Source organism: Sus scrofa, chromosome 17, assembly GCF_000003025.6.
Source record: "Sus scrofa isolate TJ Tabasco breed Duroc chromosome 17, Sscrofa11.1, whole genome shotgun sequence".
Lineage (NCBI taxonomy): Eukaryota > Metazoa > Chordata > Mammalia > Artiodactyla > Suidae > Sus > Sus scrofa.
In genome coordinates this window covers 46910432-46926275 of record NC_010459.5, presented here as the reverse complement: position 1 = coordinate 46926275, position 15844 = coordinate 46910432, and the positions used below count along the sequence as shown (strand labels likewise).

At 41.9% G+C, this 15844-nt stretch overlaps 1 protein-coding gene across 1 annotated transcript in view; it reads left to right on the top strand.

The window, feature by feature from the left end:
* The window catches only part of SERINC3 (serine incorporator 3), a 20002-nt gene continuing 5591 nt past the window's right edge, over window positions 1434–15844 (top strand). The window contains exons 1-8 of the mRNA XM_021077977.1: window positions 1434–1612; window positions 7967–8128; window positions 8665–8858; window positions 12030–12109; window positions 12764–12901; window positions 13029–13198; window positions 14662–14752; window positions 15568–15751. Of these exons, the coding sequence (XP_020933636.1) occupies window positions 1574–1612; window positions 7967–8128; window positions 8665–8858; window positions 12030–12109; window positions 12764–12901; window positions 13029–13198; window positions 14662–14752; window positions 15568–15751 (1058 nt within the window). The 5' untranslated portion in view covers window positions 1434–1573. The remainder of the gene's footprint in view (window positions 1613–7966; window positions 8129–8664; window positions 8859–12029; window positions 12110–12763; window positions 12902–13028; window positions 13199–14661; window positions 14753–15567; window positions 15752–15844) is intronic.

Genomic DNA, 15844 nt, shown 5'->3' with positions numbered 1-15844 from the left:
CTCCTTGTGACTAGCAGCAACCTTCTGTAAAATGTGTGCTTGACTGCATGGACCTCCCCCTTCACCAAAATCACATTGACATCCCCCCCATCCCCCGCCCCGTGTCTTTGGAGCAGTTTTTCAGAGCTATCCGAAATGCTCCCTCCTGGGCTATCATCCTCATTTTGCCCCAAATAAAACTTAAGTCTCAACTTTCAGGTTGTCCATATTTTTAAGTCGACAGAAGAGATTAGAATATATTTCTAAGGCTTCTTCCAACCTAAATAGTCTAGGATCCAGACTCTATAGGTTCTCATACTCCCATATAAATGTCCCCCTACACTAATCATTTGTATAACATTGTCATAATTGTTGCCCTATCTACATACCACCTGTTCTGTATGTAAGTAAATAAATTTTCAAAATTTTTTCTTTAAACAGACTCTTCATTTTTACTTAAATTTACAAAGGAAAATTCGAGTTCCCCGCCACGGTGCAGTGGGTTAAGAACCTAACTGCAGGAGCTGGGGTTGCTGAGGAGGTGCAGGTTTGACCCCCAGCCTGGTGCAGTGGGTTAAAGGATTCAGCGCTGCCACACCTGGGGCTACACACCTGGGGCTACGATTTAATCTCCGGCCTAGAAACTCCATATGCTGCAGGTGCGGTGGCCATGAAAAGAAAAAAAAAAATTTACAAAGTAAAATTTACACCACTGTTCAAATGGAAACCAAGCATTGCTTGATAAAAGTGGAAGAATTTCTACAAACACGCACATACACAAACTCTAAAACAAACAGTGTTATTATAACTTTGAATGTGGTTACCTTTTGATGAAATTTGGAAGGAAGCCCTCACTCTGTTAAAAAGGGAGATAAGCAAATATTAGAAAAATATTAAATGCATATTGGTCTTAAACACTCACTTTAATTTGAAACACTGCCTTTCAGTGTTAATGTACCACACATGCATTCTTAGATCCTTTCACCCATCTCAAATGGTTTCTACAGCCCACATTTTAAGAAAGAGTGCCCATCTTTCCTGCTTAATTTGGGCTCATCCTTCAGTTCTTAGACTAAATATAAATCCCTCAGATTACATACAAAGTCCTTCCAGGACTACTCCCCATCTAATTACCTTCTTACATAGAAGGCATTAAATAAACTTTTATTGAGCGAATTGTGCCTCATACTACTTTTTCATAGTTGGCATCACAACATGTCATGGTCCTTTTCTGTTCAGTGCCAGTCTCTTATTAAGTTGGCCATAACTCCTTGAGCACTTCTCCACTCCACGTCTGGACATAGTGGGCTCCCAGGGAATACAAAAGAGGCGGAGGAATAAAACCTGCTCCTTCCGGCACCAGTTTGGCTCCGCCTTCTCCCCCAGGCCCCGGCTGCCTTAGCCCCGCCTTCTCCTTCTACCAATGATAGGTGCCTTCTCGGTAGCGGCGAGAGTGATGGGCGGGGCCACGTGATGACGTAGGCCGCACGTTTCCGGCCTGAGAAACCGTCGCGTTTCTTAGGAGACCCCTCAGCAGGGAGTTACCATCTCTCCGGGAGATTCTCGGTAGTCCACATAGATAACCCGCGTCACCATGGGGGCTGTGCTGGGCGTCTTCTCCCTCGCCAGCTGGGTGAGTTCGGGATCTGGTGTTTCCGTCGGACTGGTGGTGTGGGGAAGGGCGATAAGGCTCCCCAAGCCCAGCCCAGAACGGGCCTCGGCCCCAGGGACCCAGGGGTTGGAGGGGGTGGGGGTCGACCCTGGGCTTTGGAGGGTATCAAGGGGTCCAGGATAAAATCTGCGATGCCCTGCGGCTGAGATCAGGCGGCTGGCCTTCTGGGTTTGTTGAGAAACCTAAGAGGCCAGACCTCCATTGTTTACAATTTCGAGTGCCCCGCCCCCGCGAGCCTTCCGGCCTCTGGGTTCCTCAGGAGCTGGAATGGGAGACGGAGTCCCGAGGCCAGGGCTCTCCGGTTCACTTCCAGGCTCCTTCTTAAGGTGGCGTCATTTGTTTGGGCGGTGAGGGGGCTTGAGTAATATTTTTATCCCACAGCACAAGGAGTATGTGGCAGAGGTGGGATTTTAAGTTTCCGGCGCAAGGGAAAGAAGGCCTTGTGGATTATTGTTCAGAATTGGAAGTCATGGCCTGAACATTTTGGGACTTTGTACAAATCATTTCTTTCTGGCTTCCGTTAAGATGACAGTCACCCCTGCATTCCTCGCGTCAAGAAAATGAAGTGAATAAATGGATTGAATCACTTTGTAGATTGTAAGCGCCGTATTTTAAAAGAGAAATTTAGAATCTGTGGAAGTGAATATGCTGAGTTCGCTCCTGCATTTGCTTTAGAGGAGCATGCTTGCTTAACATCATCATCTCCTTGTTTTTTAATTCCCCAACTGGCTTAATTGACCAAGGACTCAATCTCAGCTCATTCCACTTCGGTTTCTTAGGAACAGAGTGTAATTTCCATCCCTTAAGGTTGTGGATCAAATCAAAAGGACTATTCATCGTTTAAGGTCCTGGATTGCAGTGGCTTTCTGATTTTTTTTTGACCTTGGCTCAGAATAAGAAATAATTTCACCTGGTAGATTTAATACACCCATTTAGACACAGATTTCATGCCCTCTACTGTACAACTTTTCCATCACATTTTTTAAAATCCTGGTCAGTTGTTATTTACAGCCCACTAGTGGGTCAAGCTCACTATTTACAAGATAGATTTTTAAACAAATGTTAAGAAAATCATTAAGGATTGAATTGGTAATCTGAAACCTAAACACATTTTAAGTAATGTAAAGCTGAGATTTGAATTGATGCCATCAAAGCATTTCTATTTATAAATCACTTTTATATTTTATTAATTCCTTTTGTCCAGTAGGAACAGCAAGGAGTTCAGTATACTAGAGAATGGAATGAGTGAAGGGAAGAATAATAGAAAATGAAGTCAGAAAGGTAAAGGGGGAGTTCCCGTCGTGGCAACGAATCCGGCTAGGAACCATGAGGTGGCAGGTTCGATCCCTGACCTCTCTCAGTGGGTTAAGGATCTGGTGTTGCCATGAGCTGTGGTGTAGGCCGAAGACATGGCTCAGATCTGGTGTGGCTGTGGCTGTGGTGGGCAGCTATAGTTCTGATTAGACCCCTAGCCTGGGAACTTGCATATGCCACAGGAGTGGCCCCAAAAAAGCAAAAAAAAAAAAAAGAAAGAAAGGTAAAGGGAACCAAATCATGTAGATACCTATTGGCCAACTTAAGGACTTTTCTTCCATTCTCTATAGGTTACTGATTTGGGCCCTGTAGATTAAACTGTAAAAAGACGAGTTAGCAAGAAAGAAAAGAATTTATGTACTTGTCCAACCCATATACAGCAGGAGTTCTCAGTGATGAATACCTCAAAGGGGTTAGAATATAGGGCTTATTATATGCCTAACTTAATTGGGGGAGAAGGGGCAGAAAAGGACTCTATGGGAAGAACAAATAGGTGTCTTTAGGAAAGACATGGTGGTTTAGGAGAGCAAATAAGAGATAAGAAAGTTTGTGATAATACTAGTTTATATGGGTGCAGAGGTCTTTTTGTCATCTTCATGGCCATAAAACTCCCTTGGAGAGAGAATTTATGGCAGTTGCTGCTGCTTTTAGATAAGAAAAACTCTGAGAAGGCATTTTTTTGTGCATCTTTTGAATGACACGTCTTCATCTTAAAACATTATTTTATTTTTATTTTTATAATTTTTATTATTATTGTGTTGTCTGTTTAGGACGCACCCACGGCATATGGAGGTTCCCCAGGCTAGGGGTTGAATCCAAGCTGTAGCTGCTGGCCTACACCACAACCACGGCAACATGGGATCCGAGCTGCATCTACGACCTACACCACACTCACAATAATGCCGGATCCTTAACAAACTGAGTGAGGCCAGGGCTCGACCTGTGTCCTCATGGATGCTAGTCAGATTCATTTTCGCTGAGCCACGGTGGGAACTCCTTAAAATTATTTTTATATTATTCTGGGTTCTGAATGGGTTGCTATAGCAGTGAGATAGGAACTAGTGCATTTCATCCAGGTGAGAGATGATAGTAATGACCTGGATCAATGTGAGCTCTAAGGAGGCTATGAAAGTGTCAGATGCTGGATGCATTTTGAGAATAGAGCTGATGTGATGACAAATGGAATCAGAGTTTTCGAAAAAGAAGACATCATGGAGTTCCCGTCGTGGCGCAGTTGTTAACAAATCTGGCTAGGAACCATGAGGTTGCGGGTTTGATGCCTGGCCTTGCTCAGTGGGTTAAGGATCCGGCGTTGCCTTGAGCTGTAGTGTAGATCGCAGACGCGGCTCAGATCCCATGTTGCTGTGGCTCTGGCATAGGCTGGTGGCTACAGCTCCGATTTGACCCCTAGCCTGGGAACCTCCACATGCCGCGGGAGCAGCCCAAGAAAAAGGCAAAAAAGACAAAAAAGACAAAAAAAAAAAAGAATATAAATAAATAAATAAAAAGAAAAAGAAGACATCAAGGATGACTTCAAGATTTTTGGCCTGGGCAACATAAAAAGTATGTTGCCCTGGGTCCTTGGACTCTTAAATCAATAGAAATTGATAAGAGGCCAGACAAGAATTTCAGGCGAGCAAGAGGGAGAGAAAACAAGTATCAGGTGCCCTTACTTGCACCCAGAGGCCCAGAGAGGGATGGGAGTGGCAGGCTGGTTCCTTAAATGATACAAGGGTCAGGGCAGATGGGTGGGGTGGGCAAGAGGGGTGGCTTAGGTGGTCTGCTCACCTCCTTGGTGGTGCTATGTGCAGGGATCCTGCCCACCTTTTTGTATCTTATTGCTCATGTGTGCAGTTATAGTCCCTTATAGTTTCTTTGTATTCTGTTGCTCAAGGGTTGGTCCAGGTGCAGGCACTCCTAGTAGAGTCCCAGGTCCTAGCCGGTCTCTAATAGAGTTGTTATTTACTGAGATAGGAAAGTGATGTATATGTAATAGGACAAGTTCATTCTACAGATTTCTTTTTTCTTTTTATGGCTGCATCTGTGGTATATGGAAGTTCCCTAACTGGGGGTTGAATTGGAGCTGCAGCTGCATATGTGACCTGTACCTCAGCTTGTGGCAGTGCCAGATCCCCAACCCACTGAGCGAGTCCAGGGATTGAACTTGCATCCTCACAGACACTATTTCAGGTTCTTAACCTGCTGAGCTACAACGGGAACTCTTCATTCTGCAGACAGAGTACCTACTGTGTAAAGGTGCAAAAGATATAACACGAGTTGGTCCCCCGTCAAGGTACAAGGCAGTTACAAATAAGTAAGTAGGTATATTGGTTTTCCAGGACCGGAAAACAAAATACCACAAAGTGGGTGACTTAAATAACAGAACTCTATTGTTGCACAGTTTCGGAGGCTAGAAGTCTGATTAAGGTGTCAGCACAGGTTGGTTCCTTCTGAGGTGGTGAGGGAGTCTCTGTTCCAGGCCTCTTCCTAGTTCCTGGTGGTTTGGTAGCAGTCTTCTGTGTTCCTTGGTTTCTAGGTCTCCACGTCTTCATCTTCACATGATGTTCTCCCTGTGGTACATGTATGTGTCCGATTTCTCCTTTTTATGATGACATCAGTCATGTTTGATTAGGGGCCCACTCTTCCCTGGTGTAACATCATTTTACGTAATTACATCTGCAATGACCCTCTTTCCAAATAAGGTCACATCCTGAGGTATTGGGGATTCAGACTTCGTAGGAATTTTAGAGGACACAGTTCAACCTATAGCAAACAGTAGGCAATTATCATTGGTTTATTTAATTGACTGGGGGAAAAACAGTGAAAGGGAGTCAGGAATGTGAGAGTGCAGACAGAATAAACCTGAAGCAATTAGTATCATTGTTTTTAGCTGTAAAATGCCTGTATTTCTGTCGGTGGCGGATACAGACTTCTCTTACCTTTGACCTAGATTATAGTGAAGAATTGGAAGCTGATGCCGGGTGGTCAATTCCCATGGCTGTTGTGATTATGGATATTAATGGTTACTGGGAGTCCCTGCTATGAAAGGCATCATACTAGGTGCTACATACTCCTGACATCATCTCATAAAAAATTATTACTGGGGCCATATTGTAAAACCAGAATCCCCCAGCCTTTGCCTCTGCTGCTTATGAGGATTCTGAGTTAGCCTGTCCTTGAATGTGACTTAATAACGTCACCTGTGAAAGCAATGCAGGTGACTTCCTCATCAAGCATGTGAAGAATGACTCAAGTTATGTCCTGTCATCTGGAATGCTCGTTAGGAAAGCATCAGCTGACCAAAGATCTAGGTTACTCTTTTTTAGAAATGATAAAGTTCACAGAATGTAAAATTAACCATTTTAAAGTGTGTAATTCAGTGACATTTAACACATTCACAGTGTTGTGCTATCATCATATCTTTCTGGTTCCAAAGCATTTTCATCATCTCAAAGAGAAACTTGATAACCCATGTAGCAGCCAGTTCTCTTCTTTCCAGCCTCTTGAAACCACTAATGTGCTTTCTGTCTCTGGATTTACCCATTCTGGATATTTCCATTTGAATGAAATCATAAAATATGTGACCTTTGGTGTCTGGCTTTTTTCGTTAACATGATGTCTTCTAGGCTCACCCATGTTGTGCCAGGTAACATACTTCATTTTTATGGCTAAATATTCCATTTTGTGGCTATACCACATTTTACTTATTCACTCATCAGTTGACGGCCATTTGAGTTGTTTCTGTTTTTTGACAATTGTAGATAGTGCTGCTTTGAACATTCATGCTCAAGTTTTTGTTTAAATACCTGTTTCAGTTCTTTTGCATGTATATATAAAAGTAGAGTTGCTGGGTCATATGCTATTTCTGTTTAACTTTGAGAAATCTCTAGTTTACCTTAGAATGGAGCTAAATGTCTCTTGCTTTCATTATTTATAAGGGTGTCTATGTAATGTTGCCTTATTCTGTAACATCAGATTTGGTAGCTAGGATTCTCAGAAAACAGCAAGTGGAGTTAGGTTTCTGTTTTCCTTAGTATTAAGATAGATTGTTTTTATTTATTTATTTATTTATATTTATTTATTGCTTTTTAGGGCTGTATCCGCAGCATATGGAGGTTCCCAGGCTAGGGGTTGAATTGGAGCTACAACTGCCAGCCTGCACCACAGCCACAGCAATGCCAGATCCGAGCCACATCTATGACCTACACCACAGCTCACGGCAATGCTGGATCCTTAACCCACTGAGCGAGGCCAGGGATTGAACCCGCCACCTCATGATTCCTAGTCGGATTCGTTTCTACTGTGCCACAACGGGAACTCCAAGATAGATTGTTTTTAAATAAAATATGCTCTTTATGCGACCATAACTCACATTTATTGGGCTTTTACAATGTGTTAGGCACTGTGTTGAGGGTTATTTAATATAGCAGCATCTGAGAGAGGAAGATTCTGTTACTGAGTTTATTTTACAGATGGAGGAATAAGCTTAAATTAATGTAACTTGTTGAGATAAAGTGGCAGAAATAATACTGATTCTAGAGCACTTCCTCCCAGCTGTAGAAGAAGCTATAAATCTGTTAGTTAAACTCTCAGAGCTTGTATTTGGAACAACACCTGCCAGCTGCAGCTTTGTTTTGAGGTTCCCCTGTTGGAACTAGGCAACTATTTCAGATCCCAACCAATTCTGTTGTTAAACAAGAGCCCCTGCTTTTTGCCAACTTCACTTATAATTCTTGACAAATAACCTGCACAACTAACTGGTTTTATGATTTGGAACTTTACAAACATCTTTAATTATGTCGTGAGGAGGAAAACAATAAGTTTCTTGAATCCGTGCCTCTCATATGTGCAGTCCTAACCTCAAATAAATGCATCTTTATTTCAAAAAAACCCAAAAAACAGAAAACCTCTCAAAGCTTGATTTGCCTCATCTTCTGTTCTGGATGTCACGAAGGAGCCCACTGAAGAAGGTCTCAAATGGCGATGATGTGCTTATTACAGGTTCCATGCCTTTGTGGTGGTGCCTCCTGTTTGCTGTGTGGTTGCTGTCCCAACAGTAAGAATTCCACTCTGACTCGCCTCATCTATGCTTTTATTCTCTTCCTGGGCACTATTGTATGTTGTATCATGTTTCATGAAGGGGTGGAAACTCAGCTGAAAAAGGTAAGTAGAAGTAACAGTAGCCATAATGCGGTAGTTCTTTGTTAGTATTTTCATATTTCATAAAATTTTAGTTGTAATTAATATTTATTTCTTCACTGTGTGAAACTCATTCATTGGGTTTGTTGGGATTTTAAGTTTTGGTTCTAGTCAAGACACAGAATATGAAGGTATTCATCTTTTCCCAAAGTAAAGGTAGTCAAAAGGAACATTTTAGTCTAACAACATTTAAACTAGACTAGCCCTTCACCTTTGGAAAGAGTGAGTTGTAGCGTGAAAAGTCACGAGAAAATGCGAGGTCGCCTCATCAGCGGACAAGAGTGAAAAAGAGAGCGCTTGACATTTTTTTCAAAATGTAACTTGTTTAGACTGTTTAGGGATAAGCTTGTAAGTGAAATGGAAGGCAAAGAGAAAAATCCCACAGGACAGTCTTGCAGTTGTTGACATGGTCAGTTTTATAAATCTGAGCTTTGCTATGGTGGAATAGACTCTCTCTTTAAATGCGGATATTCCTATAGCATTAAAATTGCTTTTTCCAGATTCCTGGATTCTGTGATGAAGGACTTAAAACCAAAGTGGCTGATATAAACATGGATAAAGATTGTGATGTGCTGGTTCGTTACAAAGCTGTATATCGAATCAACTTTGCCTTGGCCATCTTTTTCTTTGCTTTCTCTCTGTTAATGTTGAAAGTGAAAACGAGTAAAGATCCCAGAGCAGCGATACACAATGGGTATGTAGGAATTATTTATTCTTAACTTGTTATATGTTGATGTGGATCCTCCGATCAGCACTTAATGTTGCCGTTTTTTGGTTTGTTTTTGTTATTTTTTTAATAGTTATTTCCCCAATACAGTTTTCTTCTACTGTACAACATGGTGACCCAGTTACACATACATGCACACATTCTATTTTCTCCCATTATCATGCTCCATCATAAGTGACTAGACATAGTTCCCAGTGCTGCACAGCAGGATCTCATTGCTAATCCATTCCAAAGGCAATAGTTTGCATCTATTAACCCCAAGCTCCCCAGCCACCCCACTCCCTCCCCCTCTCCCTGGGCAGCCACAAGTCTATTCTGCAAGTCCATGATTTTCTTTTCTGTGGAAAGGTTCATTTGTGCCATATATTAGATTCCAGATATAAGTGATATCATATGGTATTTGTCTTTCTCTTTCTGACTGACTTCACTCAGTATGAGAGTCTCTAGTTCCATCCATGTTGCTGCAAATGGCATTATTTCATTCTTTTTTATGGTTGAGTAGTATTCCGTTGTGTATATATACCACATCTTCCTAATCCAATCTGTCAATGGACATTTGAGTTGTTTCCATATCTTGGCTATTGTGAATAGAGCTGCAATGAACATGCAGGTGCACGTGTCTTTTTTAAGGAAAGTTTTGTCCAGATATGTGCCCAAGAGTGGGATTGCTGGGTCACATGGTAGTTCTATGTATAGATTTCTAAGGTATCTCCATAATGTTGCCATTTTGATGAAAGCAGTAGAGTATGTAAATTGGTGGCCCAGATGAATTTTTGACCTGTTATATATGGGAAATTTTGTGGGGTTTTTTTGCTTTGTAGGGCCTCACCCAGGGCATGTGAAGGTTCCCAGGCTAGGGATCTAATCAGAGCTGTAGCCGCCGGCCTACGCCACTACTACAGTAATGCAGGACCCGAGCTGCATCTGCGACCTACACCGCAGCTCATGGCAACGCCAGATCCTTAACCCACTAAGCGAGGCCAGGGATTGAACCCACATTCTCATGGTTCCTAATCGGATTCGTTTCCTCTGCGCCATGATGGGAACTCTGGGAAGTTGTTTTTCTGAACACCATTTTCAGTTGGAGCTCGTACCACAGCACTGATAATGCCAGATCCTTAACCTGCGGAACCATGAGAGAACCCAACTAGTATCCCTGAGGTTGCAGGTTTAATCCCTGGTCTCGCTCAGTGAGTTAAAGATCTGACATTGTTACAAGCTGCAGTGTAGGTCGTAGATGTGGCTCAGATCTGGTGCTGCTGTGGCTGTGGCCTAGGCCAGCAGCTGCAGCTTCGATTCAGCCCCTAGCCTGGGAACTTCATATGCCACAGGTATGGCTCTAAAAGAAACAGACTGGAAGCCAGGTTTAGTCCCAGCTTTGCCAGTGACAGACTCTATGACTGAGGGCAAGATATTTATGTTCAGTTGTTAATGAACCAGGTTCATTTGCCTGACGTGCAGCAAGCCAAACAGATGCTGACGTTTGCAGCAGAGCTGGAAGACAAATTTCCCATCTGCCTCTTTGAAGGCAAGAGGCTTTAGGTATTTATGGGATAAAGAAGCAGAGTAGTCTTAGGTTTGGGAAAAGGGGATTGCAGGTAAGGAAAAGGTGAGGTAATTGGTGTTCTGCGCAGGCATATCTGAGTTACATGCTTCTTAATAGGATATATGTTCAAAATGGAGATGCTTAGCATAATCTGAGTGTGGAGTTTTTGGTACTCTGACATCGAAAAGTCATCCATTGAACACCTGTGCAGGCACCTTTTTAGGGTCAGTGTTCCCAGCCAGTCTTAGCCAGCTTGAATTGGACAAGAACTAACTCCCAGTTTTTGAAAAACAGCTTAGGCCTCCATTACTTTAGTGACCCATATGTCAGAGACTTAGAGGTGTGTTATTTTTAGGGTTGGTTAAAGAGTCTTATGATATATTATCTAGGTTATGTGAAGCTTGGAGGATATACAGTTGGGGGAAAAAAAAAACAGTTGAGGTGAGTTTGCTCAGGGAAGGCAAGGCTACAAGCAGAGAGATTTTGGATCAAGCTCTTTCCTTAGCACTGCTCTGTAAGACAAGCTCAGCGATTTCTCTCGGGCACCAGTTTCTGTTAACATGGGGCATGGTTTCAGGATGGTTTTTTTTTAGTCCTACAGGGCATGGTTTTACTATGTTGTAAAAGAAAGATTAGGTGCTTATTTTTTTTTTTTTTTTTTGCTATTTCTTTGGGCCGCTCCCGCGGCATATGGAGGTTCCCAGGCTAGGGGTCAAATCGGAGCTGTAGCCGCCGGCCTACGCCAGAGCCACAGCAACTCAGGATCTGAGCCACATCTGCAACCTACACCACAGCTCACGGCAACGCCGGATCGTTAACCCACTGAGCAAGGGCAGGGACCGAACCCGCAACCTCATGGTTCCTAGTGGGATTCGTCCACAGCTCACGGCAACGCCGGATCGTTAACCCACTGAGCAAGGGCAGGGACCGAACCCGCAACCTCATGGTTCCTAGTGGGATTCGTTAACCACTGTGCCACGAAGGGAACTCCGTGATTAACTTTTGATTAAGCAAGCAAATTGATTGCTCTATATTTGGCTAACATTGTTAGTTTATTTATTTATTTCATTTTTATTTTTTGTCTTTTGTCTTTTTATGGAGATTCCCAGGATAGGTCTAATCGGAGCTGTTGCCACCGGCCTACAGCCACAGCAATGCAGGATGTGAGCCGAGTCTGTGACCTACACCACAGCTCACAGCAACACCGGATCCTTAACCCCCTGAGCGAGGCCAGGGATCAAACCTGCAACCTCATGGTTCCTAGTGGGATTCGTTTCCGCTGTGCCATGATGGGAATGCCACATTGTTAGTTTAGAATGCTCCAGAATTCTAGAAAAATTCCTACGTTTAAGTGCTAAAAGTAGAGAAACTCATGTTAAATGTTTTTTCTGGTGAATATGAATGATCTGGTCTCTGTGCTAATGTTCTTAAATTATGTGAAATGTTGAATGAAGTAGCTTCATGTCAAATGAAGAAATGAGCCCAATCATGTTGGAAATGGGTAGGCTTTATTTGTGCATTTCAAAAATTTATTTTTCTCAGTGTAGAGGCAGAAGTTAGCATTTCATAAGTGCACTTTTATATTTTAATAGGTTTTGGTTCTTCAAAATTGCTGCCATTATTGGTATCATGGTTGGATCTTTCTATATCCCTGGGGGCCACTTCACCACAGGTATGGTTCACTGTTGGGGGGTTAACTATAATATATACAAACTCTACAAGTGATTGTGTTAAAGCTTCGTTTTTCATTATCGATTTTGCAGAACTGAGAAATGAGATGGTCTCCAATTACCATGACTTGTTATTAAGATATTAGTTGGTTGATTAAAGCCAGGAGGCATTCAGCCCACTTCTCAGCTATTCTGGAACCATATATTAATTGTTTGCCAATATTTTAATAGTTTACCTTCTCACTTGGCAATACCAAGTTAATCAGAGAGCTTGTCAACACAAGGACTTGTAACCATACACTCCACCGTCCCTGTCTTAACCTGCTTACTTATTATGACATCAAGTGACATCTGTGGATTTCCACTGTGATTTTTATCCCTGTAAGTAAAGGAAAAGGTTTATATCTTTTCCATTTGGAATGTCAGATCCTAGGCTCCCCTTGGCATAAGCTAGAACAAGTTTTAAAAGGTCTGAAACCCAGCAGACTTCTCAGAGAATGCCTTTTGAATTTGGAATTGCAATAATCTTGCAAAACTGCTGGAGACAATATGCCTTTATCACCTCCTCTTACTTGAAATCTTTTTAGAATGTTTGCACAGTAATCTGAAATGTTACTCCTATAGTGAAGAATAACTTTGTGCTTTTGATTTCGTAGCCTGGTTTATTATTGGCATGGTGGGGGCTGCCTTCTTCATCCTCATCCAGCTGGTGCTGTTGGTAGACTTTGCTCACTCTTGGAATGAATCATGGGTAAATAAAATGGAAGAAGGAAACCCAAGGTGCTGGTATGCTGGTAGGTATCTAAACCTCTATGAGAGCCACACTGCGTTGGGCTGTGTTAAACAGGGTGAAAATTGGTCTTCATTATAAAAGTTTGCTATTACAATTGTGGCCATTCATGTTCTGTTTCTTTTTTCTAGCTTTACTGTCTTTCACAAGCTTTTGTTACATCCTGTCAATCGTCTTTGTCGCATTGCTCTACTCATACTACACCAAACCCGATGGCTGCACAGAAAACAAGTTCTTCATCAGTTTTAATCTGATCCTTTGCGTTGTGGTTTCTATTATATCAATCCATCCAAAAATTCAGGTATGATTGTGACTTCTGCTTCTTCCTCCTGAGAAAGAATTTTTAATTAATGTGGAACTTGAAACCTAGGTAACCTTTTATATGACTTTATGTCCAAGTTTACTTAAGCATAATAAAGTCTTCATAATTGCAATGTAATCACTATAAAATGTGCCACTGAGCACCAGCATTATCATTAAATGAATAGTTTCCCTGTCGTTTAAGGAAAAAACCAACTATGTAACTTGAGAATTTATAGTTCTTACACAGTTGTTTACATCACAACAGTGATTCTTATGAATCTTTAGCAAAGGTATTTTAGGAGAATTAAACTAGAAAAAATAATTGATTTTAATATATAAAGCAGAGCTTGTGCTCCTGAGTTTCATCATCTAAATACCATAAATACCATTAAATACCATATTTTGTTTTTATTTTTTCTCTTTTTTAGGGCTGCATGTGTGCAAATGGAAGTTCCCAAGCTAGGGGTCAAATCGGAGCTGCAGCTGCCGGCTCCATCACAGCCACAAGCCATCTCTGTGACCTAACCACAGCTCAGGGCAATGCGGATCATAACCCACCGAGCAAGGCCAGGTATCGAGTCCATGTCCTCATGGATACTAGTTGGGTTCCGTACCACTGAGCCACAACAGGAACTCCCCATATTTTAAAAATTCATGGAGTTTTAGGAATTCCTGTTGTGGCTTAGAGGTAATGAACCCAACTAGTATCCACCATGAGGATGCAGGTTCGATCCCTGGCCTTGCTCAGTGCAGCCCTAAAAAGCAAAAAAAACCTCATGGGGTTTTAGATATGAAATATGAAAAGAACATCTAGACATCACCTGTCCTTTTAAAAGTGAGAAAACTGAAGTTCCAGAGAAGTGATGGGTTACCTAGATAGTTGGTGACAGAGCTTAGCTTACATTTCCCTATATCAAGGGACTAGTAGTAAATTAAAGCCTTTGTATGCTACACAGGAATTTCTAGGATTATGAAATAAACTTGAGAACCAGTAGTACATGCTTCCTCTTTTTTGGTTCTTTTTCAAGTTAACTCAGACTGAAAGGTTACTTGTCATCTTTCAGCTGTCAAACAGAATCAGAAGGCTCTCAATTAATGACAATTCATTGAGTCCCAGAAAGTATACTGGGTTTTAGAAATTCAGCCCTTGTGAGAGTTCCTTTTGTGGCTCAGCTGTAATGAACCCGACTAGTATCCATAAGTAGGTGAGTTTGATCCCCGGCCCAGCTCAGTGAGTTAAGGATTCGGTGTTGCTGTGATCTGCAGTGTAGATGCAGATGCAGCTCGGATCCCACATTGCTGTCGTTGTGGCTGTGGCTGCCAACTTTAGCTCTGATTGGACCCCTAGCCTGGGAACTTCCATATGCTGCATGTGTGGCCCTTAAAAAAAGGAAAGGAAAGAAAATAAAGAAATTCAGCCCTTGCCATTCCTATGGCATTGTTTTCTTTTTGATTCCGTAGGAACACCAGCCTCGTTCTGGCCTCCTGCAGTCCTCTGTCATAACCCTCTACACCATATACCTCACATGGTCAGCCATGTCCAATGAACCTGGTAAGGAACATTCATTTGATAAAAAGAAAGTAAGCAATAACTCCTTTGGTGGGCATGAAAACTAGAGCTGGACCCCTCTAGACAAATGAACAAGCAAAAAATTCACTTAAATGTACAGTATTCATGATGTGTTTATAGATATTTACCTGTCAGGTTTTATTCCTCATGACTATTCATAGCTGTTCAGGGCTGACAGTCTAAAAGACCACAGTCCTTTATATAGCCTAGGCTTTTCCCAGACTCAGCCTAGTTAAGAACTGGACAAGGCAACATTGTTTTGGCCCTTTGGTAGAACTGTTTTAATTGAATTTTACTTTGCTGCTATAGGTTTCAAAAGAAACAGCTGCAGGAAATCTCCTTTTGTAGTCGTTAACGGATTATGTCTCAATAGGGTACTCTGTGGACTGGTTTTCAAGGAAAACCATTATTTGCAGACCTTCCAATGATGACTCAACTTATTTTTATTGTCTTCCTATGTAACTATATAGAAACAAAACCAGAGATAAATTCTTGTGCTTTAAGCACAACTGTAGAATCAAAAAGATTTGCCGATTAAACTTCAAAACCAGTGAACTCAAGATTGACATTTATAAGATTTGACAGATACTTTGTTGTTGTAGTTTTTCCTTGTTTCTACAACTTTGAAGTTGTAGGTTTCAACACAGATGTGTTACTGACTGCCCAGTTATCAGTTCTCGAAAGCACAGCATTCTTATGGTTTACCTCACCACTGAATGATGTGTAAGCACACCCGTCACATCCTTTGGGAACAAGGTGAGTTATCTCTGCAGATAATAGAAATTTCTCGTTTTCAGATCAGTCCTGCAACCCTGGCCTGTTGAGCATCATTACACGCATGACCTCACCAACATTGGCTCCTCCTGGAAATGCAACTGCTGCGGTCCCTACCCCTGCTCCACCATCGCAGAGTGGGCCTTTTCTGAGTCGAGAGAATTTTATTGGGCTGATTGTCTTTGTTCTCTCCCTTTTGTATTCTAGGTAAGTTAAAAAGTACTTAGGACAAGATTCTCATGAAGGTTAATAATAGAGTGAAGAAGCTATTTTGCTTTCAAAATGCAGTGTGAAGAATTT